A 12562-nucleotide genomic window follows, 5' to 3' on the forward strand; every position below is an offset into this window, starting at 1 on the left:
AACTATTATTTAGCTCCTAAACCGTTATAAGACTGCAATTTGAGTAGGTAGTATTCTAAATGAAGAAGAACAGGCTTGTGTTAAAGTTCAACCTTTTTGTGGCAGGCAATCACAGCATCTCCTGTAGCATTTAGCATGTGTCTGGGGCAGTACAAGGCATCACACAGCTGGGCAATTTGATTGGCTCGGGAGTGCCTGTCTGTGAAATGGAAGAAGGCAAAAGGGGTGCTAAGATGCTCACCCCCACATTATCACAAACAGCCTGTAACAGCTATTCTGCCTTTTAGAATGCCTTGCCAGTGTGACAGTAGTGGCATAGTTGGATTTCACAAATTTCACATCAGTCTCTAGTGTTTCTCATGCATGGAGTTTAGATGCTTGGCCTGTGTGCAACCTTTAAGGAATGGATTTTTTTTTCTTTCCCTATTCTAATTAGTCCAGAAAATAAACAGACGCATGAAACCTTGCTCTTCATTTGCTGCCTTTCTTCTTCTTAAACAACAGGGGAGGGTATCTGACTCCTTGCTTTATTATGGAAGCAGAACAGAGATTATAGCATATAATGAATTAAAACTTTAAATGTCAAACCTCTTAGTTACCATCTTAATTGCCAACAGATTTGAAACTACAGTAGGAAAAATAATTACATTTCTAGACTTCTGGCAATGAGCTACAGATCAATGAGAAAAATGTAGCATTAAAACAAGCAGAGTAAAATAGTTTGGTTCACGTGGTGTCTTCTGGCTTGAGAAATAGTACTAGATATCACATAACTACTGCGGCAAATCTCCATGTTGATGAAACCCCATTTTTGTGAGTGATAAAGCACTATATGCTTTTGGTCATAAAAGTCTGCTATCACATGAATGTATGCTTGAGAGGTGAAATAAAAATAGCTTGCATTGCTTAGTATGAAGAGCGCTCATCATTTGTGATGGACAAACAATAGCTACAATAATTGGAAAATAAATTGGAAAACCAACAATTCTAGAATTTGCCGATTGATTTTCATCCAGTGTTGCTGAATTTACTGAGATCTCTAGGATATGAGATGAACAGATTTTTTCCATTCTCATTACCATTGAAAGGATTAATATGAAGCTTGAAGTACAATGAATATTATCTGCAGAGGATTTTTTAAAATTGCCGTGGTACTTTCAAGCACAATAATTCTTCATTCTAATAAAGATGCCTTCATTTGGTGTATCTGTGATTTGCAGCTTTCTCTACAGTCAGTGAGTGAATACACTTTAAAAAGCAGCAAATTATTTTGAAAAGCTGAAATCCAGAGCAGGAAGACTGCACGAAGAAAAATGTGAATCTTGGCGGACAAGAATAAGTAAGAACATGACTATATGTAATGCTCATAAATATGACAACTCTCTAAACACTGCATATTGTTAAAGAAAATCCTCAGATCCTTTAAAATCCTGGCAGAAGCTAACCTGTAATCTGATCAAGATAGCTGATGTCCTGATGAAGGTATAGCTCTCTCCTCAAAGTAAAAACAAAGAGTGGGGCAGGACAAAACTGGATCAGCCACAAATAACTGACTGGTGATGACCGTGTTGTCATTTTTCCTTTAGATATTTGCACCGTTGTCATGGTTTAACTGTGACTGTGTCATGGCAATTGTTACATATAGCGTGGAGATGTGGAGATGGTGAACCAAACTTTGCACTACTACACTGATCTCTAGGCTGTGTTTTAGATTTTGGAAGAGATTTTATCTGTTTCAGTAAAATCCACTGAACTCCTGTATTTTCATATATGAGAATACATATTACTATGATACTGGTTATCTCTCCGTTGTTGTGTACCATTATTTCATGAAAATTTTGTGAAGTTCATAGTAATTTTACCATAATGTATATATGAATTAGTCATATAGTTATATACAGCCTAAGACATACCTCAGTGTTACCTATCTTGCTTTTTTTTTTTTTTTTTCAGACTTAGTGAATCTTTCAAGCTTAATTGGATAATGCCAGTGTTGTACACCTAGCCGTGTTCATTTACTGCTCTTATCTCCCTCTTACAAAGACCCTCAGCCTTGCCGATCCACTTGTCACACATCAGAAACGTCACTTCACACGTGCTTAAGTGCGTTCTGAAAACTAAGCAGGCGGGAGCTGTGGTGCAGGGAAGGTCTGTGTGGCAGGGCCCTTCCTGTTCTGCAGGAGGGTTCTGGAGTGCCGTGCAGCCTGGCTGCGCAGCTGCATGCAGACAAGGGCTCGCTGCTTGTTTTCTGCTTCTCTGGCCAGGCTTTATGCTTCCTGCCGGGCCCTGTGCCAACAGTGCTTTGTTACAGAGCCCTGCAGGTGCCCGGGAAATGGCGGCTCAGCTGAGCCACTCGTGACTGGTCCATGAAGAGCCACAGTCCTGCTCCTGTCTTGCAGTTTTCATTACAACCTCTGTTTGCTGCGGTTGAATTCTTCCTGATTTATGTCAGCGTGATGTCAGAGAAAGCTCTTGACTTTGGATCTCAGTTGAAATCTTATCTTGCAAACAGTAACAGTTTGCTACTGTTGCTATCTGAACTTGGTCAGCTTTATTTTCCTCATTCACATAGTGTCGGTTTGTTTTATGTAGTTATGGTTCTACCAGCTGCAAACACCATATTCAGCTTCAGCCAACTCTAGGTTATTAGGTTATGAATGCTAAAAATTATGAGCAGTGCTTTAATTTACATAGTTATATCCACACATCATCCAGAGTGAATAAAAGCCAGATTGTAAAATAATTACAATCTCTTGAAGTGGAGCCAGCCTCACAGACCAGATCCATCCATCTTCATTAATTTGTATACAGTTCTTTTACCAGAACAAACTTTCTGAAGGTACTCACATGGGAATGCTGAAACAGCTGCACAACTTTTATTTTGAAGAAAAAAAGTTGAGGCTCGGAACAGTGTGTTTTAAAGAGCGAGGGAGAGAGTGACTCTGCATTTAAGACTTTGACCAGCATGTGTAAGAAGTGCTCGCATGGCTGGAATAATCTAACACATTTTTACCTGGGTAGCACTTGGCAAAGCTCCCTTTTTTTCCCTGCACAGTTGAAAGGAATCCAGTACAACTCTGTGCTTTGATCAACTTGCCTACAGTTCTGCTCAGCCTGCAGGGTTTGCTGGTGCACGGCTGTGCCTGTCTTATGTGGCCTCTATGGCCCTTTTCTGCTCAACTGTCAGAAAGAGGGAGGGAGGCTTCCCCCAGCACCAAAATATCATTCTGTGTACTCTCTGCAGCACAGTAGCAAAGAACAAGTTTCTTGATTACTCCCTGGTCTTTTTGGAGTTATTTGCTGGAAGAAGTCTTTTTTCCCTCTTTAAATGGATGATTGTGTTACGATCAAGAAAAAACATCTCCAAAGACCAATCTTTCGGTAAGTGATGCTATTGTTTCTTTCAACTGAACACATTAAGAACTTTATATCCTATTTGTTAGCTTAAGGCTTTTATGCAAACACACGAAAAGAAGAGGAAGAATTGAATGTTGGGTATTCTGCTAACATATTAGATGATTTTTGTGCTCAGAATGTAGTTTTTCAGCTTGTACAGAGACTTTCTTTTCCTCCTTTTTGTCATCTACATTTTCTGAAGTTTTGCATGGAATTGCCTTTATTATGAAAGAGGGGCAGCTTAAGTCCCTGAAAACTTTTTGTGCGCGTGTTTTGTTTTGTTTTCCTACAGCTCTGTAGTCCCTCAGAGTATTCTGGAATTATAAAACTGTTTATATGTGGAACATGGGTCTTGGTTGCTTTTCTTGATTATGTCTGAATGGCAGAGTTTTCACACTCGAAATGATGCACGTTTCGGAGTAAAGTGTCTGGCTGGCTGGGACATGCAGCTGAGTGATTAAAGTACAACTAATCCACAAGACTCTTCTGATAGAAAAGGTTCAAGTCTAAAGAGCAACAAGTTGAAAGTTTTGTAAGGTGTTTCTTCACTGCTTCTAACATATGTTATTTTGATCTGTGAATATAGTTCTGATTAGTTTATTTTTTAACTTCAGTAATAAACTTTTACAGATAATGATTAGATCTAATTCATTTGTATTTTACCACAAGAAACAAACAAACAAACAAAAAAACACCTTTTTTCTTTCATTTGGCCTGTCCTAGCTTCAAACTTAGTGAGCTTACATGAAAAGTAGTATTTCTCAAACTACTGCAAATAAGGATTCAGTTGCTGTAGGATTAAGTAAACCTGCAATAGTTCACACTTCTGTTTATAGTTTGTGACATCTTCAAGAAAACTCCAACTCTTACTGGGTGACATCATTAGGACATTGAAACTACTGTACTGATATGTCAAATAAATACAAGATTATAGATAGCCACTACTGATGTCATATATTATGGGACTATACAGTAAACTCAGGCAGGTGGCCATGCCAGGATTATGTACTGCTGCTGCTACCTGGGAGGAAGTCTTTTTGTGCTATATGGTTGTGGTGCAGAAAGGGAATTTGGACATTAAAAGGTTATTGTAGGAATTAAGCGACATAAGTACTAACCTTAAATTTGTATGTCCTGCTTAGATTTTCTATGCAATTTACATAATAATTTAAACGAGATGTATTTAACTTCGCTTTAATTAAATGGAGTTATGAAGTTTTTTTGTAGAAGGCTGTTGTCTCATAATTAAAGAAGTGTTTGGTATTTTCCTGAAATGATATCTTATTACATACGCTGATAGTTTAGTTCACTGTTCTTCTATTTAAAAATAAAAATTAAAAATTCTGTTGGTAGTCACTTTTAAGGCTCTATGGTAACTATCCAGTAAAGTATAAGCTTAAAAAAAAGTATTTTAGAAGCACAGTCGACACGATCTTTTGGGGCCATTAGAACTGTGGTGGAGAAGTGCCTATTTCTTGATGCGTTCAGAAATCTGCTGTAGCTCATGTAGCACTGAATAGTTTGTGGGAGTTTTCTTAACGAATGTATCCTTAAGTTGTCTTGTGGGAGTAAGCTTAGCTCAATGAAATACAAGAAGTTTCAACATTTCTTACCCAAATCCATTCCTGCAAACCAGTTCTAAATACAGAACGGCAACTAACTACTGTTGGCATGCTTAATCCAGAGCAAGAAAACCCCTAATATGGAAAGCCCCCTTCGAGCCCATGGCTCTGCAGTGACTCTTCTGGCAGAAGATCTCTGTTATACTACAGTAAATACTTAAGAAATGTTTCCAAGGTTGAGACCGGCATAATATTTTAGGCGGCTCAAACAGAAAGACAATCTCTGTATGCCATAAAGATGGTATCATGTACAGTAAATACAGATTCCATCATAGTACATTAAACAGCTGATTTTTATTTTTTTTTTTAATTTTTATTTTTTTTGTGTGTGTGCTCCTTATGACTTTGGAAAATATTCTCCACTGAAAAAGTGTTCTTACAGAGGATTTAGCTTCAGTCCTTTTAATCCTGTAATTTTTTTTCCCGTATAAACCAGATGGTTTAATTGGGCACAGACATTACATTGAGGTAACTGAATCTGCAGCTTAGATGTGTATTTCTCACAAACAGAGAAGAAAATGTTAAATTATCCATATATGTTTGTGCATCTGTGTAATCTATATTTATAGCTGACACTAATTTTAGATATACTCTAAGAACTCAAGTCTTTCTTGGGAGCTTTGTCAGAACTTATTAAATTTATATATGAATATCTTCATTAGCATGCTAAATTCACAGTGGATGTATATTTTTGCTCAAGTTGCCTGAAAAATTAGATTGAGTTCCATTGTAAAATATTCCTTCCATGTTACGATTCCTCTATATAAGAGCAATATTATATTTTCAAACATGTCATCAATGTTAAAAAGGATATTATCAATAATTTTCAGACTTATTTTTTATTTTTTATTTATTTTTTGTAAATCCCAAATTCGGTAACTTCTGATATTTCCATCCTACTTGAGCTTGGAAATAAGTAAAAAAATCATTCAGAAATTTAACTGTAAGAAAGCTAACATTATGAATCATATTGAACTGATTACTAAAGCAGTTCAGATGAAATTTTGTAATTGCATCAGAAACCAGCTGCCAAAAGCTTAGAGATTCCTGCATTTCTTAGCCTCTTATATGTAAAGGTATATTAACGGCCTCTTATATGTAAAGGTATATTTCAACAGGTTGGATATTCAGTAGCTATTTAATGATAACATAAATTACTGAGGACATTCCATATTTTTATTAACAACAGCATCTTGAGCATGTTTGCTAAAACTGGTCAAATTAATTCAAACAATAAACAAATCAGCTTTCTTAAATAACACAGTGGAAGCTTCATTGCTCTGCCATTTAAAATTGGACTGAATAAAACCATATAAAATATGCTTTAGGGAACAAATCCTTTCCTGCCAACTACATAGATTAGATGACATAATAAAGGTTTTAGTTCTCAAGTTTCTGTGATTTCTATTAACATAAGAATCTCTACAATCATTAGTCAGTATTTACATGGAGCTAATGTTTTCCTGCACTCCAGCCTGTGGCCAGTCTCTGTGTTGTGTGTTATTTTATTTCTTCCTCTTTCTTCCTCTTTCTTCCTCCTTCTTTTCTTTTCTTTTCTTTTTCTTTTCTTTCTTTCTTTCTTCCTTTTCTTTTCTTTTCTTTTCTTTGCTTTTTCTTTTCTTTTTCTTCTTTGTCTTTTCTTTCTTTGTCTTTATTTTTCTTTCCTTTTCTTTTCTTTTCTTTCTTTTCTTTTCTTTTCTTTTCTTTTCTTTTCTTTTCTTTCCAATCTTCACTGTGAATGGAAATAAAAGGATTAGAGTGTCACAAGAGAAATTCATCCTCTGGTATCTCTGCCTTAGTGGAATCCAAGAAAGCCTGGAATTATTTCAAGAAATCCATGTCCTTTTGAGATTTTCAGACCAACTGTAGAAAGACTATAATAAAGAATTTATCCTTGCTTTGATTTAAGGCTCTTAAAAATTTAAAAATATTAATGTATTAGTTTTGAAATACCTCTCTTTTCTGTTCCACTCATTTTCTGTGGTCTCATGTAGTTCTGAATGAAGTGTTTTCCTTCATAACAGCAGGGATAGAAAAATAAGGCTCATGATATTCTTTCTCCTGCTTTTTAGGAGAGAACAAGGATGGAAAAGCATTTGTTTTCCAGCTCTTCAGTGAACTCTGCTGTCATCTTTTGTACAGTGTCTGCATCTGAGAAAAGCTCTTTGTACCATTGCTTTTGTTCCATTATCTTTGTTTTTCATATATACAAATATATTAATCGGTATTAGCTAGACTGGATTTCTCTGTAATTTTAACTTCTCCTTTACTAAGAGAGTGACCCAGTCCAATCCTTTGGGATCTTGCTTAAATACACATGGCCGATTCATTGTTTTGTTCTATGATAAAATCAGCTTCAAAACCTAGATCTTGAACTCACTGTAATGCTCTGGCAGCTTGATTCCAGCATGTTTCTTATCCACTAATGGGCACATAGGTAAGGCCAAGTGAAAGCTGCATAGTATATTGCATATGCTCACAAAGACACAGCTGCTATGCCATGTTTATACTGCCATTCCTTGTGGAATAAGAGTAATTCATATAATTTCATTTACATGCAGTATAATGAAATACAGAAACATGTTCTGTGACTCGTAGATATTATAAATTCTTGGCAGATACTTCTTCTATGGAGAAAAATATACTGACAAATATTTTCTAGCAAAAACAAACCCACCAGTGTAACACCCTTTCTTTTTAATCTTTTCCTTCTTTTTTTTTTCTTTTTTTCTTTTTTTTTCTTTCTTTTTTTTTCTTTTTTCTTTTTTCTTTTTTCTTTTCTTTTCTTTTTTTTTTTTTTTCTTGGAAGCTCAAAATATTTAGGAGTTTTACTATGTACAAGCAAGCACACCCTCATCTTCTTTGTATGTTCTAGTTTATTCTTTTTATCCCATGGCTTCAATACAGTATGTAATGAACAGATATATTTGTGCTCTGCACGAGTATAAATGGTGTTAACACTTTTTTGATTAATATCTATGGAATAGGTACAAAAATCAGACCATTGTATTAAAAGGATAGATCTCTGTAAAAAGAAAACAATTGCTGTATGATGGCAGCTTAGAAAGTTTTTTTAAAGCTAAGAGGCTAAGGATCTTTCTCAAAGTCCGTTTTCTCACTCTGTTTCTGTTGATTTTCAGTGGGTCCAAATGACCATTATCCTTACAACTTGTATGTAGGGAATAAACAGATGTATGGGAAACTTCGCCAAGTTTGTGTTGAGTTGAGCTCTACAATTACAATGAATGTACATTATATATCATTATTGCTAGTGATCACTTAATTGTAAATTAATGCAGCATATTAATTTAATGAGTGATAATTTATTCCTATGGTGTAGGAGGAAAGGTGGGCAGGAAAAGAGAAGCTGCCATCATCCTTTACTTCTTGCTTTAAGGAAAGGCTGGAATGTAAAAGCAATAGTTTCACAAGAAAACTATGACATCCAAGTTTGTTTCTTGATTTTTCCTTACTGTAGTGGTAAAGTTTGTGCAGTATGGGAAACTGGTAATCACAGGCTAAACCTCTGATTAACCAGCTGAGGCAAGTGTTGGGTCAGCTGTGGGAGCACAGTTGAAGGTAATTCAGCTGTGCTCCCAGAAGGGGTGGACCTTGACTCCATCTCTCCTAGACTTCATTTAAGGGCTGACCACCATGACAGCAGCATCTCTGTTGGAGATTGCTCCTTTGTGGAGATTGGGTGACCAGCCTCAGCATTTTCCAGCTAGACTGAAGGCATCAGCATTGGTGAGTTTTTCCTATAGATAACCTTTGGCTATCTATTTCCACCATTCTTGTATTATTTCCTACCTTACAGTACCTTGATAGTCTTAAATTTGAAATTGACGTAAGAAAGATTTGATGTAAAAAGCAATCACACAGTTTAGAGGAGTGTCCAGGGCATTATGAAGGGTGCAAAAAGTCCTTAGATATTCACGATGATGATTTATACTCTTTTTGAGAGCCTGGCACTTCTACAAGATGGTAGATGGAAAGATAAAATGTAAAGCAGTACATCAGGAAATCTGAATGGTAGGTTTCATTGTAGACTTAAGAAAGAAGAAGAGAGAATAGTAGATTAAGTAGGGGGAAAGCATGGAGAATCCTATTTCCAAGCAGATGATACACATTTGTTCAGTAAGCACATTGAATGGAGGAAGAACAGAGTACAAAAAAATCAAAAGAAATGGAGCAAAAGACTGACATTTGTTTTTGTAGCTTAACGTTGCTCATATACATTTGAACAGCAGTCCAAATGTTTGTATTCAACCTCTTAATCATGCTAAAAGAAGGTAAAAAAATACATTTTAGAAATTTCAGCTAGCAAAGACAAATGATTTAAATGAAGTGGGTTGGTAATGTGCAATAGCAAGCCCTACTCCATACTATACGGTGCAGACAGCTTGGCTGTCACCATACTGAGATAGAACAACTTTATCACCATAAAAGCATAACTGCTGTTGAAGTGATCAAGGGAATCTTGGCTGGTTTTAGAAGTGGAGTTGTGAAGTGCATTATTTATTCTGGTACTTTTGACAGCAGGACCGAAAAAAGGAAGCTTTTGATGGATTAGAACAATTACTTTTTTTTGTTTTCTAGTATACTAAGTTTTCTAACTTGACAGTCAGTTAATGAGAACACATTTATTTAAGGAATCAATGTTCTATTATTAATTAATTATTTTTAATACACAACACTGTTGTTGTGTATCCAGTTTAGTTCTGTCCTGAGTTTCTGAATTTAAGGATATGAAAAACAGATTTGCCTACATATTTCAAGATTTTATTAGAGCTTTACTTTATTTGTGCTTAATCAAGAACTGATTTAACAGTAGGTTTGATTGTAGATTTCTGAAGAAGAAAAGCTAAGTGAGAACTGATGTACATTCATTGAAAAACACCTTCATCTCTAAAGATTTTTTTAGGTTGGAATTGAAGTGTCATTATCTAGTGTATGGTTTGAGAGAACATTTGTTGGGAAGTCAGAGTATGTCTCTACTGAGATCAAAAGGAGTCAATTTTTCAGGTAGTGTCAGAACAGGAGCTACAGATCATGCATTGTTGGTTCCTTTTCAGAGGAGTCAGGAAGGGTGGAAAGGAACTTGTGTTATCCCCAAAGAAATGAAAGTGATGTACAGTGACTGTACAGATGTCAACTGGCTTTGTGGCAGTAATCTTTCAAGCAAATTAATTAAAGGTATGCAATAGAAAATTCTAAGGAAGACAGTGATCTTTCTATTTATTTATTTTTGCATATCCTAAAGAATAAAGAGAACAAAAGGCAGCAAAGACTTTGAGTTCTGTTGAGATATGAAGTGGGTTTTTTTTTTTTGTGTGTGTGGTTTTTTTGTTTGTTTTTTGGTTTTCTTTTTCCTCTAGTGGGTACATTTTTTTCCCTATTTTTGTCTGAATGGTCAGAAGTGAAAACATAATTCTGGAGTTCTGGAGGCAGATCTAAAGAATTAAGATATAGGCATAAGTGTTTGTTGTCCTAACGTTGCAAAAACACGTTGGAAATACATTTCATCAGAGCTAGTAGCTCAGCTATACTGTGTTCTTAACATGTTAGTGACAAGGCTTATGACTGAGGAACAAACTGTAAATGGCAGTAACAGCACTAACCACAGAATTGTGGAGATTTACATTTTCAAATCAGTAGGAAGTTGTAGCACAAGGTAAGAATCGCTTCTTCACAGAACTTGCTACCTCTGCTGAGGTGTTAGTCCATTATTTCTACTCTTCCTTCGCATGGTCTTTTTCTGGAAAGTCTTAGACTGAAAACTGCATTATATAGTTTAAGAATACTCATTCCTGCTTTCCTGTGACACTGGTGGCTATACTTGCCACAAAATAAATTGTAGCTGTTTAGTCTCGATCTAGCGAGCTTCATATTTATGCAAGAAAGTACTTGAATGAAAACTGGAGGTCATTCATTGTAGCAACTTTACCAAGCAAACATCATGAGTCAGCAGAGGAAGTGTGGCTTCTCCTGGTGTGTCGTACCTGTGGAAAGCCAGAGTTTTGTAACTGTGGCAGGCAGATGGCTGCATCAGAGCACAGTTTGGCAGCTGGTTGGGCTCAGGGACCAGGATGGAGGTGGGCTTCGCTTCTATGTCTGGGGTGGAAACTTGCAGTAGGGATATTGGCAGCCAGCACCTGCTAGAAGCTGCAGCAAAGAAGGGAAGTAGATCTTCTTTATACAAATTTTAAAAAGCTGCATCTCTCAAATCAGGTACCATAGTTTCCAGCATAATCCTGGCTAAATCATAGGAACCTTCTGCTCATCAGTTTTAAAGATTCAGATTTCCAAGCTTCCTGTATGTGCCTGGTTTGCTGCAGAGTGAACCTACTTATGATGAGGCTGGTCACAGTTTTTAGTTGTTTATTAGCATTTGTTCATTTGTCTTCATATGAATTCTTAAATAGCAGAATGAGAACTGTCTGTGTCTGGAAGATACATTTTAAATACTTTATTTTTTTTGCTTGTTGTAGACTCAATATTTGCATGCACTCTTTTAGAATACACTGACATGACCTTAAGGATGTTTCAGATAGTATTGTTGAAAGTTGATTTCCAAACCAGTACAAAACAGTTAAGAGCAAGCCAGTACTTTGCTTATTACTGAACATTATGGGAATCTTGATTTCTGAAATATATAATTCTCTATTAAATCATCTCACAATTGCAAACATTCATTTTAGTTCTTTGGTATTTCTCCTTTTATATACATAAAAAGACAGATAATAGAAAAAATGACGCAAGCTGCCTACTCACCTAAGAATGATTCCTATGTTGATTTGCTTTTTAAATGCACGTGAAGGTGAAAAGAGAAATTGGTAAGGCATTTAGAAGAGTTTATATTTTAAGTGTTTTAAACTTTTTGGAAATGACAACAGGACCAATGAGGCAATAATGACAAAGTCAAATTAGCAGAACTGAAGGGAAGACTGGGAAATGGTTTGCATAAAGCTTTGAAACTGTTATCCCAAAATCTTAGTGGAATTCTCCTCTCACGTATGATTTTAAAATTGTTTTACAAATGTGATTTGATGTCCGTGATAGACAATTGCATAGACTGCACTGTCATAAAAGGGTGGTTTTCTGAGCTAAGCTAATTGTGTGTGATACAGAGTTACTACTGTGTTATTTGTTAAGAGAAGGCCATTGCAACACTGTATTTCAAATGATACTGCTCTTTCTGGAAATTGAACTTTACTCAGACCTTGAAAGCCCGAAATTTAGCTGGAGGGAGTGGAGAAAGGCTTCATACACGATACAGTACCATCTAGAGTTACTAATTTGGCTAATAGAAGTGGTTTGGTGATGTTAACCTCAGTCAATACCTCAACTAAACCTGGGAAAAGGAAAGAGGGCAAGTGAGAGACTCAGGGCTGATGTGAACAAATGAGGCTCTGAGCCTTGTTCTCCTGATTCCACATTCCTGGTAGTGGAGATAAGTTACACAGTACTGTGTGCCCCTCAGACTCACCTGGTGACTGCACAGTGACTTCAGTCAACATCAAAATGGATTTGAGTGTAACTTT

General features: G+C 36.2%; 1 protein-coding gene across 8 annotated transcripts in view; it reads left to right on the plus strand.

Annotated features, from left to right (window-relative positions):
- Positions 1–12562, plus strand: part of PDE1A (phosphodiesterase 1A) — a 191838-nt gene that overhangs the window by 84172 nt on the left and 95104 nt on the right. Inside the window, exon 1 of one of the 8 annotated variants that reach the window (XM_015868299.2) lies at positions 2943–3381. The exons of the other annotated variants lie outside the window; for them this stretch is intronic. Coding sequence (XP_015723785.1) covers positions 3329–3381 — 53 coding nt within the window. The 5' untranslated portion in view covers positions 2943–3328. Of the gene's footprint in view, positions 1–2942; positions 3382–12562 lie in introns of those variants that run through there. 8 annotated transcript variants of the gene reach the window in all.

The sequence above is a fragment of the Coturnix japonica genome, chromosome 7 (assembly GCF_001577835.2).
Source record: "Coturnix japonica isolate 7356 chromosome 7, Coturnix japonica 2.1, whole genome shotgun sequence".
Lineage (NCBI taxonomy): Eukaryota > Metazoa > Chordata > Aves > Galliformes > Phasianidae > Coturnix > Coturnix japonica.